Source organism: Microtus pennsylvanicus, chromosome 7, assembly GCF_037038515.1.
Source record: "Microtus pennsylvanicus isolate mMicPen1 chromosome 7, mMicPen1.hap1, whole genome shotgun sequence".
Taxonomy (NCBI): domain Eukaryota; kingdom Metazoa; phylum Chordata; class Mammalia; order Rodentia; family Cricetidae; genus Microtus; species Microtus pennsylvanicus.
Genome location: NC_134585.1, coordinates 23,977,337 through 23,991,951, shown reverse-complemented (window position 1 = coordinate 23,991,951; position 14,615 = coordinate 23,977,337). Strand labels below are relative to the sequence as shown.

Below are 14,615 nucleotides of genomic sequence, written 5' to 3'. Positions count from 1 at the left end.
TTAATTTTCATTTGATGTTTTTAGCATCTGGTAATTGCCCTATAAAACAAAGTGTTTATTTCTAAGTGGAGTCTTATTTTACAGCAGTGTCAAATACCTAATCTTAGTAGCTATCTCTTGTTGGTCTGACTTATTTCAAGTGGTTTCTAATCTTTGTTCCCCATTCTATCTTACTCCTTTTTCTTGGCAATGTGAATAAGAAGTTGTGCTCTGTATTTTCTATCCCGTGACTTGTGGTAAGCAGCGCCCTGGCAATCAGACACCGCCACATTTTCGTTAGACATTGAAGTGGAGAACTGCATGGTGTAGATGTGGTTATTTCCCTAGCAGGCCTGCATCCACGCTGACATGCTGGCTCCAAGCTTTGATGTCACCCTGGGCTTCCAAAGATGATTATGTTCTTACCCTGTTTGCGAGCGCAGCAACATGTTCCTGTTGAAACGGACTATTCATCGTCCATGCCTCATTCCTCTCCCCTTTCTGTCTGTCTGTCTTTCTCATTTATGATGGGGATTGAACCCAGAGCCTCCATATGCTCTACCACTAAACTGCTACCTCAGCCCCAAAGTTCTTATAATAAAAGAAAACACTCAGTTGGGGCTGGCTTCCAGTTCAGAGGTTTAGTTCGTTATCGGCATGGCAGGAAACTTGGTCTCTGCTGGCTGTGAGCAGGCCTTTTAAGTAAAATGTTGTTTCTGTTCTGAACAAAACCAGAAAGTTTTTTCTTCACTGTGATGATTCACTGGGTCAGATGGAGCACCATTTGAATAGCACTGGTTATGATGATAACCTGATAACCTTTTTTATGAAGCCAAAGTTCAGCTTGTAATTAAACTGTTAGAACAAACTCGGGTGCTGAGTCAGCATTTCCGGAAGGCCTTTGAGCTAGCAGTATAGCACGGTAGAGCACAGACTCCAACCCGGCGGGGCTCTCAGTTCTATCCCTGACAAAAGTTAATTCCTTGACACTTGCTAAACTTTTCCATTTTATTTTCCCATCTTCTTTCCTACTCTGTAGTTTCAAAATAATTTTTCATTTTTCTCTTACAAATTAACTTCAGTTATTTTTCCACACAGTATCACTAAAACAATAATAATGATAATCATAGCAATACTAAGGAACCCTAGCTCTGGCGTGTGATCTCCTCATTTCCCAAGGCGTTTATTTCTGTGCCGTCCATTCCCTCATTGGACACCCATGTGTGAGTGGTCGGTGGATGATCTAAGACACGCTGGACTGGGGCGAGAAATGCAGCCCCATTTATTGTCCGCTGTAGTGTAACATGGCGTGTAACAGAACAGGGTGTTGACTTCAGATTATCACGTCATCCTTCAGATACGGCTCTGCTGCACGGTTGACGGTAAAGACGCTGTAAACACTCCTCTCCTGCTTTATCAGAGAACTGGGACAGTGGGAAAGTGACTCTGCCCGCTCGTAGCTTTCTGCATGGTTATGAGCGTGTTCCCCTACGGAAGGACTCCCTGCTAATGTGTCTGTTATCTTTCCTGCATGTAATTGTTCTCTTCTCAGTTCAGTCGTCTGGAAAAGTCTCCTATGCTATCTTTGTATCGTTTTATATAGGTTCTCCATTTACCCCCAGGGAGATCTGGGCTCTTCATTCACAGGGGTTTCTCCCACCCCTCTGCCTCATCAGTCCCCACTTCGGGCTCATACATTGCTTATAGCACCTGTTTTTCACTCAAGAACTTTTGCAATGATACTGAGCTTGGTTTCTAAATGATGGTAAGTTTAGGTCAAAATTTATTTCACAGCCAGTGAGGTTTACTTACATTAAAAAAAAAAAGGTTTCTTTAAATCACTTGATATTTGGAGTGGAGCCAGGACCAGGATAAGTTAGGTAACCTCAACTGCTCCCTCAGATGACAGCCATGGACATGATGGCGCTCTTCATTACACAAGGACAGTCCCGATTCAGCGGAACATAAAGGGGTGCATGTTCCGTCCATTCTGAACTGCTCCACTGCACAGTTACTGATGCTCTGCACTTATCCAGGTCTGGTTGTTTATGTGTTGGGGTGAATGACAAAGCAAGTGATTTGGCATGAAGTTGAAAAAAACATGTCGCTAAAATTGTGAGGCATCTCAATAGGAAGCCTTCATTCCAGAAATGCTTTGACAGACCCAGGGAAGACATGGAGTCTTCGTGCCCCTTCCTTAAAGACATAATGATTCGTGTGTTCTCTGTGTAGAGTATGCCACTGACCTGTGGCTGTGTGCTATGGAGCTGGGAGGTCACGTTGTAGATCTTTGTTTTATGTGTGCCTTATGGATAGTGTCTAGGCCATTTGTGTATGTTCTTCATTCCTTTATTTCCAGGTTTTCAGTGATCATTATTGCAGGTTTTAATTGTTCCTTCCTATGTTGTGTTTTGTGATATACATGTGTTTGATTTGGGGGGTTTTGTTCATATAATCAATGTCAATCTGTTTTTTTCTTTCTCTCATCTTCTGATCAGGAGTTCTGGCAGGTACTGACTCAGCCGCATGTGCTTTCAATCACTCACTGCTCTGGAATCCATACTAATGCTTCAGAGGCAAAGGTTCAGTGCATGCCCCCCCACGGTTCCGTTCCAGTCACTTTCAGTTACTGCTTCATCTCTAATATGACAATTCGACCACTGCGCAGGCCTCAAGAATACAGAGCCCAGCGTAATTCAAAGAAGTTTTATCAGTAGCTGTTAACACAACAGGGCGAGAAACTTAGTTGTAATCATTGCACGACATCAGATTTTAATGAATTGGACATTTAAATATTAGTATTGTTTGGGTTGGTTTTTTCCTACTCTATCATAGAAATGAAAGACAGTTTAAAAATGAAAATGAGGAGGTGCCTGTTGCTCCTTGCTCAATAAAATGGCTTAAGAGGAAATTGGTGGCATAATTTAGATTTCCTTATTTTGTCCTTTTGAGCCAGGCCATGAGTGTAACCTGGGATAAATGAACACGTGGAAAGACTATGCAGGCATAGAGAGTCCATGGATACTCAGAACACGTACTTTCTAAACGGATCTTCAGATGCTGGCACTCTTTAACTAGAGAGTGTAAATTATTAGATTTTATTCACTTAAAATTGCTCTTGCATATTTTGATGGTTAGCTGGAATAAAAATATAAATTCAGCTTAAATAGTAGCATCCCTTGATTTGAAAGAACTGGTGATATGATTAACGAAGAGCACAGGGTGCTCTTTACAGTGCCTTTCCCTGTGCGCCTCTTCATGGCGTGTGTTTTAGTAATTCTCCAAACTGACCATTCACCGTATTATTGGTGGAATATGTTATCTTTCATAGATAACTGTGGAGCTAACTGTATTCTGAAACAAGCAATACTTCAAATTTCATCAAAATAACTAATTGATAAACCCATTTCAATGCTTCAAATTCTGGGGATTTTGTTTCAGAATAGCTAAGGTAGAAACAAGAGCTAGCCAGAGGAAAAGAGGGCTATGCTCTTGGTGGTAGAAGACATGCCTACCATGAACAAGCCCGGGATTTGGGCCTTAAGCCCTCCCTCTGTTGATGGTCAGTCGCATAAGAATGTCTTGTCTGTGGCTCTCATTGTGGAAGGACAAATGGTGAGGGGCAGCTCAAAGACCCTCGCTCCTCATTAATAATTGTGCGTTTTTAAAGAGACCTGCCTTCCAAAGAGACGCTTTCAGCAAAGACTGAGGAAATGGGAATTACTAAGTACAGAAAGTCTCCCGAATCTACAGCCCTGAGCGCTCAACCACTGTAGGCGTTCAGTACTCAGAGTACTATTTTCGGTTGATCCGAGGTTGGAAATCAACCATTATCCACTTGCTTCAGGAGCCCATGTACTGAAATCAGAATCGTGTGGAGATTAACACCATGGCCTCTGTGCAAGGAAAGCTCTTAAATTTGGAAGCAGCCTGCATTTTTCTGCTTCCCAAACCTTTTATGGGTTTCTGGAATCAGTAGCTGAATGTAGTGTATAGAAACTGTTTCATTAAAATTTGAGATGTTAAATATTTTTAAAACAGCTTTTATTGCATCCTTCAGAATACCTTGTAAATTTATATTGAACATAAACTTCTCTGTTATAGATGGTGAGGGAATTGTTCATATTAGTTTCTAGAAACAGCACTTGTTTTGGCGACACCAGTACATACCTTTTAAGCTTCCCAAGCAAGCAGCAGTCCTTCATTAGAGAATATGAACCCTGGCTTATCTCTCTGCAGGATCTGTTCTGTGCATGCTGTTCCTACTGCCTGTGGAAAGGCCAGCCCCAGAGGCCTGCTGGCTTAGTGCACCGTTCTTTAGGCCAACTTACTAATGACGCCAGACACTTACTGTACTGACGTGGAGTAGCCAGGTCTCTTTCCAGTCTCTCGAGTTCCACCACGTGTTTTGGTTATTCAGGTTGACCAAAGAAATGATTTTATATATATATATATATACATATAATCATTAAGAGCCCCCAAAAGGATGTCACTTATTTGCTTGCCTCAAATATTCAGATTCCTATTACTTCATCTTTAGATACATTTTTATTTTAGGTTATAATGTGTTTCAAATTTGAGATCAACCGAACCCATTTGATGTGCCATGGTTTGTTTGAAGCATAAACATAACTGGCCATTACATTTGTGACAACGCCTCATTCTTGGCTTTTTCACCGCAGAACAACTTTCAGTCCACTCTGCCGTGAAGGACTTTGTTCTAGACTGTCCTTTTCCATATCACTTAGATACGAGCATTTTGAAGGCCACAATTGTACGATTCTAGGAGAGCAGCTCAAGCATCCGCCATCTGGAGACGCAGGCTCTCACCTTGTTCTGAATACCTGCTGATGCCCTGTGGTTGTAGAGCAGGGAGCTCTTTGAGAATAGAAAGCTTTAAGGGTGTAGAACATTTTAATGTTGCCGTGATACATGAAAATGAATGAAGCACACATGTGCCTCAGTAAATCCCACTGACTCTCTGGCTCACCTTTCCCTCAGGTTAGCTGGGACCGCTAAGCTCCGCAGTTAATGCTCCACAATAGTGAACTCCAAGTCTCCAGCCCTCAGTAACATTTTCAGAAACTGTAAACACGGCACCTGCGTGCCCCTGTGCTGTTCATAGCATATGAAGTACAGTGGCTCGTGGTATGGGCTATGGAGTGAGAATACAGTCGATCCGGTTAACTGGGGCACTTAGTTCACTTGTCCAAACCTGAGTCGTCTCGTGCGATCCCAGTGACCCTGCATGCCCAGTTTCTGCAGTGCTGCTAGGGACTGTGAGCACTCCCAGCTGAGCTAGCTTCCCAGCCCTGTGATTTTTATAAAGTCTTGGCACACCTATAATGGTCAGTGGTGTCCCATGGATATCTCTTTATGTTTGGTATCAAATTTGATTTTAAAATTCTTTTGCACAACACTTCCTGAGAGATAGTAGTTGTGACAGTCAAGGGTGTAAGCAGTGATTGCTGTAATGGGCCTTTTATTTTTCCTTATGAGACCTATTTTCCTTGCTGTATTTTTCCACGTGAGAAAGGATGAAATTGCTATGTTGGCTTACTATTTTACAGCCCGTTCATGAGGTGGTTGGCACTAAGTGACAAGGAAGCCGTTTATGATACCCGCATGACGACAACCGAGACCCCGAGCTCGGGACTGTTGGGGTCAGGGGTTGTTTTCTTGGGAGTTTGTGCTTAGTGCTCGTCTATTTGTGTGACCAAAGTCCAGAATTGAATTCTTAGATGAGGGTAGCAGATTATCAATAACGATCAAATACAGCTGTCCCACACAGAGCTGATAGAGAGGAGTACACGGGCATGCAGCACCAGAACATCTGACTCTTCCCCGTAGAGTTCTCATGCTGCTCCAGCAGACACTGAGGACTCAAATAAATCACTTCAATAAAGCTCCGTCCTCCACGTGACGTTAATTCCATTCCAGCAGATTCGTTTGCACTGCTGCCGCTGCTTTTGCTCATGTCAACTGCCGCCCTTGCATTTTAAACATCTCCCCATGACATCTTCTGTGAGGCCAATGAAATAAGGCGAACACTTCATTCCGGGTACTTGGGTTGTTCTCGGAGCTTAGGTGGTTAGGATTGGGACTGAAAAGAGAGCTGCTTTCTGCAGATGGCATGGGCACCTTCTCAAGTACCTCCGCCTCAGTGCGTTGCACAGGAATTTATGTCGCCTCCACCACAAAAGACCTTTGAGAAGTTTGAAAAAAGAACCTGAGTCCGTAAAGGGGAAACTGTAAACTCCACCATCAACTTAATTTTCATTTGGCCGACACCACATCCTACACTTGTGCACCGTTGGGTGTGGACCAAGTCAGGAGTGCCATATTTTCACTGTGCAACAACTTCTGTTTGACTGAGAGTCATGTGATTGTTTGAGACTAACGTTTTCCTAGGCTTTGGCAGCTGTCTGTGCACCGAGGAGATAATGAAGTGTGATATTGACTGCATGAGAAAATGGCTGACTCTTCCCTAACACCCCCTCTCCCCACTGTAACTCAGGCAGTGATGCTGTTTGCCGTTTGGAAACAATATGCCAAAATCAAGTTTTCTAGAAGCGTTATATTACTAGAGAGATTAGACATTCTTTTTAGCAATATAAAGAAATATTGATTCTTCTTTGTTTCTTTCTCACAGTACTGACGATTGTGCCCAGGGCTTTGCACATGCAACCCAGGTGCTTGACCATCAAGCTACAAATTTTGCCTTTTATAAAAAGTGTTTTTTCAAAGCAGGGTCTCACTCTGTACCTCTGGCTGTCCCGGGACACACTACTTATAGCTCATACTGGCCTTGAACTCACAGAGATAGGCCTACCTCTGCCTCCCAAGTGCTGGGATTACAGGTCTGTAGCGCTCACCCAGTGCCTTTTTACATTTGATTTTGAGATATGGTCTTCGTAAGCTGTTCAGATGGGCAACTCTGAATATAATCTGCCCGTCTCAGCCGCAGTAGCTGAGATTGCAGGCCTGCACCATCACATCTGGTAAGAAACACTGATAATAAAATAGCCTTTAATAAGTGTCAATATTAAAATAATCCAAAAACTTGAGGTTCATAAAACAATTTAAGGAGCACCACTCTGCTGCTCCCCCCCCCCCATGTATAGTATGAAAATTTTTCGCTTATAGGTTGATGCATAAGCATTTGATTTGCGGAGTCTGTTGATTTCCCAGAGCTACTTTGTTTTAAACTAGAGAATTTGAAAACTGCATATCGAGTAGAAAGAATGATGAGATTAAATTGGCTCCATCAAATTGAGTCCTCGACGGGCAAATCACCTGCTCTGTTTTGATCAACCCTGTAACTCACTGGTTGGGATTCAGCACACAGTGCTGTCAGGTTGGAACCCTGACTGGAAACCCAGATTTGGTAGGTTGGTGAGATGAGCCAGAAGCCAGAGGGCCAGCACTTGAGTGCAAAGCCGCCAGCCCAGTAAAACTATCGGGGGTTTTGTAATTCACTATGAAGTGTAGCAATCACATGTGTGGGGAACAGTGTATTATATAGTAAGTTTACTCATAAGACTTCCAACCTCAAGCTGGAGAGATGGCTCAGCCATTAAGAGCCCTGGTTGTTCTTCCAGAGGACCTGGGTTCAATTCCCAGCACCCCACATGGCAGCTCACAACTGTCTGTAACTCCAGTTCCAGGGTACTCGACACCCTCATATAGCCATGCATGCAGGCAAAACACCAATGCACATTAAAAAAAAAAGACTTCCAATCTCTGTTCTCAAGAGGTTGAGGCAGGAGGATCACCAGGCTGTCTGTACAACTTAATAAGTGGCAACTTAGTGAAGTCCTGTCTCAGAATAAGAGTAAAAGAGGGCCTGGAGACTCCACTCAGCAGTAGAGTGCTTGCTTCATAATACAAAGCTCTGAGTTCAGGCCCCCAATAACCACACTCAGACCCATAAATTGGGGGTCTAAGGATGTAGCTCAGTGGTTGAAATCTTGCCTGTTAAGCCTGAAGCCCTGGTTTTCGATTAAAAAACAACAACAAAACAGTATGCAACTGTAGTACAGGTGAAACCATGCAGACCCCTTGTAGTGATGCTTCTCTATTTCTTACGGTCGATAACCTCGGTGTCTTAGTGACATCACCCCTGGAGCTCTGTTCGACATGCTGAAATAAGGCTAGGTTCTAAGTGAATACTAAAAGTTCTGTTTTGTTCATGTATGTTGTGAGCTCATTGTTTTGAGTTGTTCTGCAAAATTTTGTCATCAGAAGGAGACATTGGTCTCTAAGGTCAATAGAAAGGATGCTCTCAGCTGACCTGCATTCTGCCTCACCCTTTTGGGTTTTTTTTCGAAGCATGGTTTCTCTGTGTAGCTGTGGAGCCTGTCCTGAAACTCCCTCTGTTCCTCGAACTCACAGAGATCCCCCTACCTCTGCCTCCTGAGTGCTGGGATTAAAGGCGTGCGCTGCCATCACCCGGCCTGCCTCACACTTTTGATTTCAGAAGTTGAAGTGATGAGAGTAGAATTTGATAGGTAACTCCTGAGCTAGATAATGTCGCATGGTACCTCATAAGGTGCCTGTGACTGCTATTTTCTTTTTAAAATGCACTTCGTAATTGACACCACACGCTGAAGTAGCTGGAGCTGCTGGGAACCTTAAGATGAAAGGTTCCCGAAGCTCCCTGAGTTGATACTGTAATACACCTGATCCTACAGCACATGCTCTCAGAAGACAGTTGAAGCAGCTTTGAAATATTTCTTTGCACTTTTAAGCACAGCCTTGATTTCTTTCTTACAGTTTGTCTACTATCTTTGCTATTTACATTGATTTCTCATATTGAATTTAATATATGCCCATTTGATTTTCTTAGAAAAATTACATTTCAAAGAGAAGATGGCAAGGAACATTGTGTTTTCCTTAAAACTGTGCCTCCTTTTAGCTTTTGGAGCAAACAGATGATGATTGCTTAGGGCAAAAAAAAATGACTTAAAATTTAGTCCAGCATTAAACATTACCCAAAGGAGAAAGCAAGGGAACATTTGCTGGCATTTTCCATTTGCGAAACTGAACGTTAATGAGACCTCTGGAGTCAGAGCCATTAGCCAACACCCTCTCTGTCCTGTCAGCCTTTCAAGTCTTTCCATTTTTACCATACTTCAGGCTTTTCAATTTTCATTTTCAAACTCATATCTGTTTCCATAGCTTCCCTGTATGTCATGGGCAATTGATCTGAAGCTATCATCTATATTAGAATTAGATCTTCTTAAAAAGCCAGCTAAGAGCCATAGGCACAAAATAGTCTAATAATTGGTTTCCTTGTAACTCTCATTCTTTTTTTTTTTTTTTTGAGGCATCATCTCACTGTGTACCCCAGGCTAGCCTCAAATTTATAGAGATGTAGCGATCTGCCTGCACCAGCACTCCCAGCCCCCTCCAAAATTTTGACAACCAAATGTGATGGCTCTATGATAATCTCGGTGTCTGTGGGTAAAATATCACAGCTTCTGTGCAGATCTTCGGTAGAGTGCCCTCCTACTGGCCGCTCTTTAACAAGTGGCTCACTCAGATACACCGTGACCGCTACTCCTACCTCTTCTACCCAACTCCAGAAGCTCTGACGAGCACTGTGTACTAGACTAGAAATGAGAGTCTATTGCCACGGTGCATCACAAGGCCGGAGCTGCTGTGAGGCGCACACATCCTGCCTGTGTGTGCACTCTGCCCTTGTTCCCTCTTCTCCGCTCTCCCTTGACACAGGGAATCCGAAAGCATCCAGGGCTAAATAGTGAAACCCTGTCTGGACTAGAAGAGAAAACACCTCAGTGAGGTACCATTTACATCCGTGAGGATAGCGGCAAGGACGTATAGAAATCGGAACCTCTTGAGTTCCTGGGGGTGGAGCTTGTATGCATTGAAGCCACTGAAGAAAACGGTTTGGCTGTCCCTCAAGGCTTAAATATATGATTACTATGCAAAAGGGGAGTTCTTTTTTTTTATAAATATTTATTTATTATGTATACAATAGTCAGTCTGTGTGTATGCCTGCAGGCCAGAAGAGGGCACCAGACCCCATTACAGATGGTTGAGAGCCACCATGTGGTTGCTGGGAATTGAACTCAGGACCTTAGGAAAAGCTGGCAATGCTCTTAACCTCTGAGCCATCTCTCCAGCCCCGCAAAAGGGGAGTTCTACTCTTGGGTATATGTTGAGAAAAATCCAACTACTCTGACAGTTATTAGTGTTTATGTACAGCAGCCAAAAGGCAGATGTCATCTGCGTTCCCGGCCTGTGGATGTGTAAACCAATCCTGGCTTACACACACAGTGCAATGTTCTGGGTAATAGAAGGTAATTAAGTATTGATTTGCGGCATAATGTGGATGAACCTAGAGGACGCTTAATGGTAGAAGCCAAACACAAAAATATCAATTTTGTTGTACAACAAAATAGTGAAAATGGTGACTTCTATGGAAATGCCATCACAATAATATGTAATAACCATTCAAAGAACAAAAGGAAAGCTGTTACAGATGTAGGAATCTAAAGAGACTTGGAGACGGATGCATTTTTATTCTGACACATCTGGATTGGGGAAGAAGGCACCTGAGTATAAAGGAAATTGTTGGGGCCGGGCGATGGTGGCGCACGCCTTTAATCCCAGCACTCGGGAGGCAGATCTCTGTGAGTTCGAGACCAGCCTGGCTAGTTCCAGAGTTCCAGGACAGGCTCCAAAGCCACAGAGAAACCCTGTCTCGAAAAAACCAAAAAAAAAAAAAAAAGGAAATTGTTAGGACAGCTGGCTAGGTGTGAAAATGGACAGGATGCAGGTTGACAAGATGACCTGAGTTTGAGCCTCGGCGCTCACATGCTAGAAGGAAAGAACTGACCTCAGGCTGTCATCTGACTGCCACACTCTCACAGTGGCATGCACACAAAATGATGTGTTAAGGTTCTTTATTAGTGGGTGATATTAAATAATGCTATATATTACTATTAAATTTTCTGGTTTTATAGAGTTTATTCTACAGTGCTTAAGAGTGTGGCTCTGTTCACAGGAAATATATGCTGATATATTTAAAGTAATGTAAAATAGCTCCACGTCTCCAGCTGACTCGGTGATGTGAAGGCAGTCTCTGTATAAACTATGAAGCCGGTGGAGTCAGGTGTTAGTAAACTGCATAAAGAGTATGTGCTGGCTCCTGATACTAGTCTGTCAGTTTTTCTGTCTGCTTGAAATTGAATGAAAATTTAAAGTCACTGGCCACATTTGGTTTCTACCTTCATTTTTCCTGAGCAGCACTGTGGAAGTGCTATGTGTAACTCTGGCTAGCGGCCTTCCTTCACTTTTTAAACTCTCACCTGCTCCTCAACTTCTGGCTCCCAGTATCTTCTTTATTTTAATACACAGAGCAGCATCTCCATGAGATTATTGTAATATTAATTCTTTGGCTTCCATATACACTTACTGCTTTGGATAGCAATCATATGCCTTTGGAACACATTTTCCTTTTGTGTGTGTCTTCCTAGTCACATTGTTTTACAACATACCAGATAATTATATATAAATAAAAGTATATATCAACTATATGTATATATTTATGAATTTTGCATATTAACTTCCCAGAGAACGACCTTGCTGCCGCAACCTTCATCTAATAGCTTCTCCTGAAATTTAAGTTTAACCTCTGGGTAGAAAACCAAGTATTGGCATAAGGTCCAACCATACTGAGAGTACCCTGAGCTATGTACTCATTTTGGTTGTTGGGTCAAAGGTATAACCACTAAATGCTATCATGGGGGGATAATATATCAGCCATGAAAGTCAGAGAAGCACTTGCTTTCTGTCTTCTATTTGGTTTCTGCATTGCTGGGGATGGAACTCGAGGTCTTGGGCATGCGATGTAGGATTCTACCACCGAGTAGCAGCCCGGCCCCAAGTCCCTTATCCAATGGCATCTGCGATCGAACTCTAGAATCTGGGACTGTTGGGTTGGCACGCCTGCGCCTGTGGATTTGCACCTGTTTCTGGGCCCCCGGAGTCGGTTAAGGTCTTGGGGTGATGTCATGCTGGCTCCCACGGGTGCTGGTGCTGTCCATCGCCTAACCACTTCTCTTTCCTTTGTGATGTTGATGGGATCTCCACCAGACAGAGGTAACCATGGTAGCCTGTGCCTGTGCTGGTGTGGTGCTGCCTGTCGGTTCCATGAGATTCCTCTGCAGTGCTGCCCGTTCTTCCTGCTTGCATGGGATTGTTGCTTTGATTGTGCTTCCTTGGTTTGAATTCTTAAAACCTCTTTCTTTCTCCCCTCTTGGTGCACAGAATGAACAGCTCCTTAAATACCTGTGCTTGGCCCCGAACTTATGGACTCTGTTTCAAGTGCAACTCTCTGGTGGATCCTTTGCAGTTTTTGGAAGTATCCTCAGTGTCACCACTGACTTTGTGCTTCAGAGAGGAATAGAGAGAGCAGGAAAAGCCTAACTGGACAAGCTGGAAGGGGCCATGTGTCAGGCGGGCTGCCACTGAAGCTGACCTTCATGATGATAGCGTAAAGATAGGGAATATGTATTGTTGAGTCAGGAAACCATTGTTTTCATCAAACAGCTGAAACGCAGGAGCATCTAACATAATAAATAGAGTTAGGTTGTTGTGTCTAAACCCTGGGGTGAATGTCTGATTCGGCATTATATTTCAGAATGTTCTTTGTCCTAAATACTAGTCCATATTTCAGACGAAGATTAAGAGTCTAAAAGGAAAGATTAAAATTAGTATTTCAGAAGCATTTGTATGGCCCTGAAAATGGCTGCTTCCCCTCTAATTCAGATCACTAACAGTGTGGATTTTTGGTCAGTTGGAACCAATTTCCTTTTAGCTTTTTCATTTGTTTGATTTTTCTTTCTTTGTACTACTGAATATTAGTCATCAGAATGGAGTCTGTGGTTTTAAAATTAAAACAGTTCTGAGGTAGGGCTGCATGTCCATGGCAGGAAATAATTGAAATCCCTTTCTAATTTCATATTAACCCAGTGCTTAAGTAAAAAAACTAATCATCTTTTGTCTTGGAATTTTCATTGGCTTAAAAACTGTAAAGGATCCATTGATCTCGAATGGCTGTCATAGGAATGCTTAGGTGGTGCGTGACCTGTGCTGTAACTGCCCAGTCCGTTCCCACTGTGTGTTCTAATTCCATTGTTTCTTCTTTATTTCTTGGTGGGACCCGTGCCTACTAGAAAATTGCCCAGGAACGAGAAAAATTTGCTGATGAAGGCAGCATATTCTACACCCTTGGAGAATGTGGGCTCATCTCCTTCTCCGACTACATTTTCCTTACAACTGTTCTCTCCAGTAAGTATGGACTCTCCTTTTGATTTGTGTGTAAGGAACACGCGGAAATGTAGAAGCAGCTCAGCCGATTGGCTGGAAAGAAACCCCTGTGTCTAGTTAGTGGACTAGAATTCTTACGAGATTTCGTTTGTTTTTTTTTTTTCTGTAGTTTGTGTGTAAAGTATCTTGAAAGGAAAAGAAGCCTAAGGTGTCAAGGTAGAATTTCTAAAACACACAGCCTACCACGTTACACCTGCTGCAGCCGGCTCTGCCTTCTGCGAGGGCCGATCACACACTGACCCCTGCGGCACACCATCCCGCTCCACACACCTTTTTCATGAAACATTTTGTTCACTGAGGAAAACGCTCTATTTTCCTGCATGTGTTGACTGCCCAGTTTTTAATTGGAATAATATTTCTGGGGACTCAAAAGTCAATCCTTATGTAGAACACTGGTGTGTGCCTGGTTTACAAGGTGAAACGATTTAGGGTGTGTAGCACTATGGCACTTTCTCCTAGTGTGGATTTTGAAAAACTAAATGGAATGTTCATAGTTCTCTGTGCACAGTCTGTTAAAAATATAACTCAGGGGAGAGCCAGGCATGCAGCTCGGTGGTTCAGTATTTGCCTAGTATGTCCACGGTCCTGGGTTCTGCCCCCAGCACTGCCAAAGAGAGTACCAAAGTGACCCAGAGTCCAAACTCGACATTCTGTTGACAGAAGTGATTCTGAGTGTTCTTCCAGCTAGGAGAGACAGCCATCTCCCCTCACCGCATCTCCCCCGTCTGTGACTGAGTTTCTGTAAAGATAAAACCCTGAGTCACGTGGTGTGGTGGCTTTGAGACAGGGTCTCTGTGTAGCCTAGGCTGCCGTCACATTTGGCGATCCTCCTGTCTCAACCTGCCAAGTACTAGGGTTACACATGTGTGCCACTGTGCCCCGCTTATGGATTTTAACAGATGGAAAACATGGCTCCTGCCATGACCAACCCGTTTCGGCCTTACTCCTTCCATGTACCTGCTGACAGGAGAAAGAAGAAACAGCTGTGTGCCTTATCACAGCTGGCCGTGGGGGCACTGTATCAAATGAGTGTGTGCGGCAGCCCAGAGCTTCAGTGAAAATGGCCATTAGCACAGTTATGACAGTCCCAAATTAAAGCATATCTCTTTGTTTTTTGTTTTATTTTGTTTTGTTTTTGTTTTTTGTTGTTGTTGTTTTGAGACAACATAGCCCTGGCTGTCCTGGAACTCACTGTGTAGACCAGGCTGACCTCGGACTCAGAGGTCAGGCTTACCTCTGCCTTCCCAGTGCTGGGATTAAAAGCACCTTGACTCTTT

General features: G+C 43.3%; 1 protein-coding gene across 3 annotated transcripts in view; it reads left to right on the top strand.

The window, feature by feature from the left end:
- Positions 1-14,615, top strand: part of Micu1 (mitochondrial calcium uptake 1) — a 135,175-nt gene that overhangs the window by 45,801 nt on the left and 74,759 nt on the right. For all 3 annotated transcript variants that reach the window (XM_075980194.1, XM_075980195.1, XM_075980193.1), the window contains exon 6: positions 13,185-13,299. In XM_075980194.1, the coding sequence (XP_075836309.1) occupies positions 13,185-13,299 (115 nt within the window). The remainder of the gene's footprint in view (positions 1-13,184; positions 13,300-14,615) is intronic.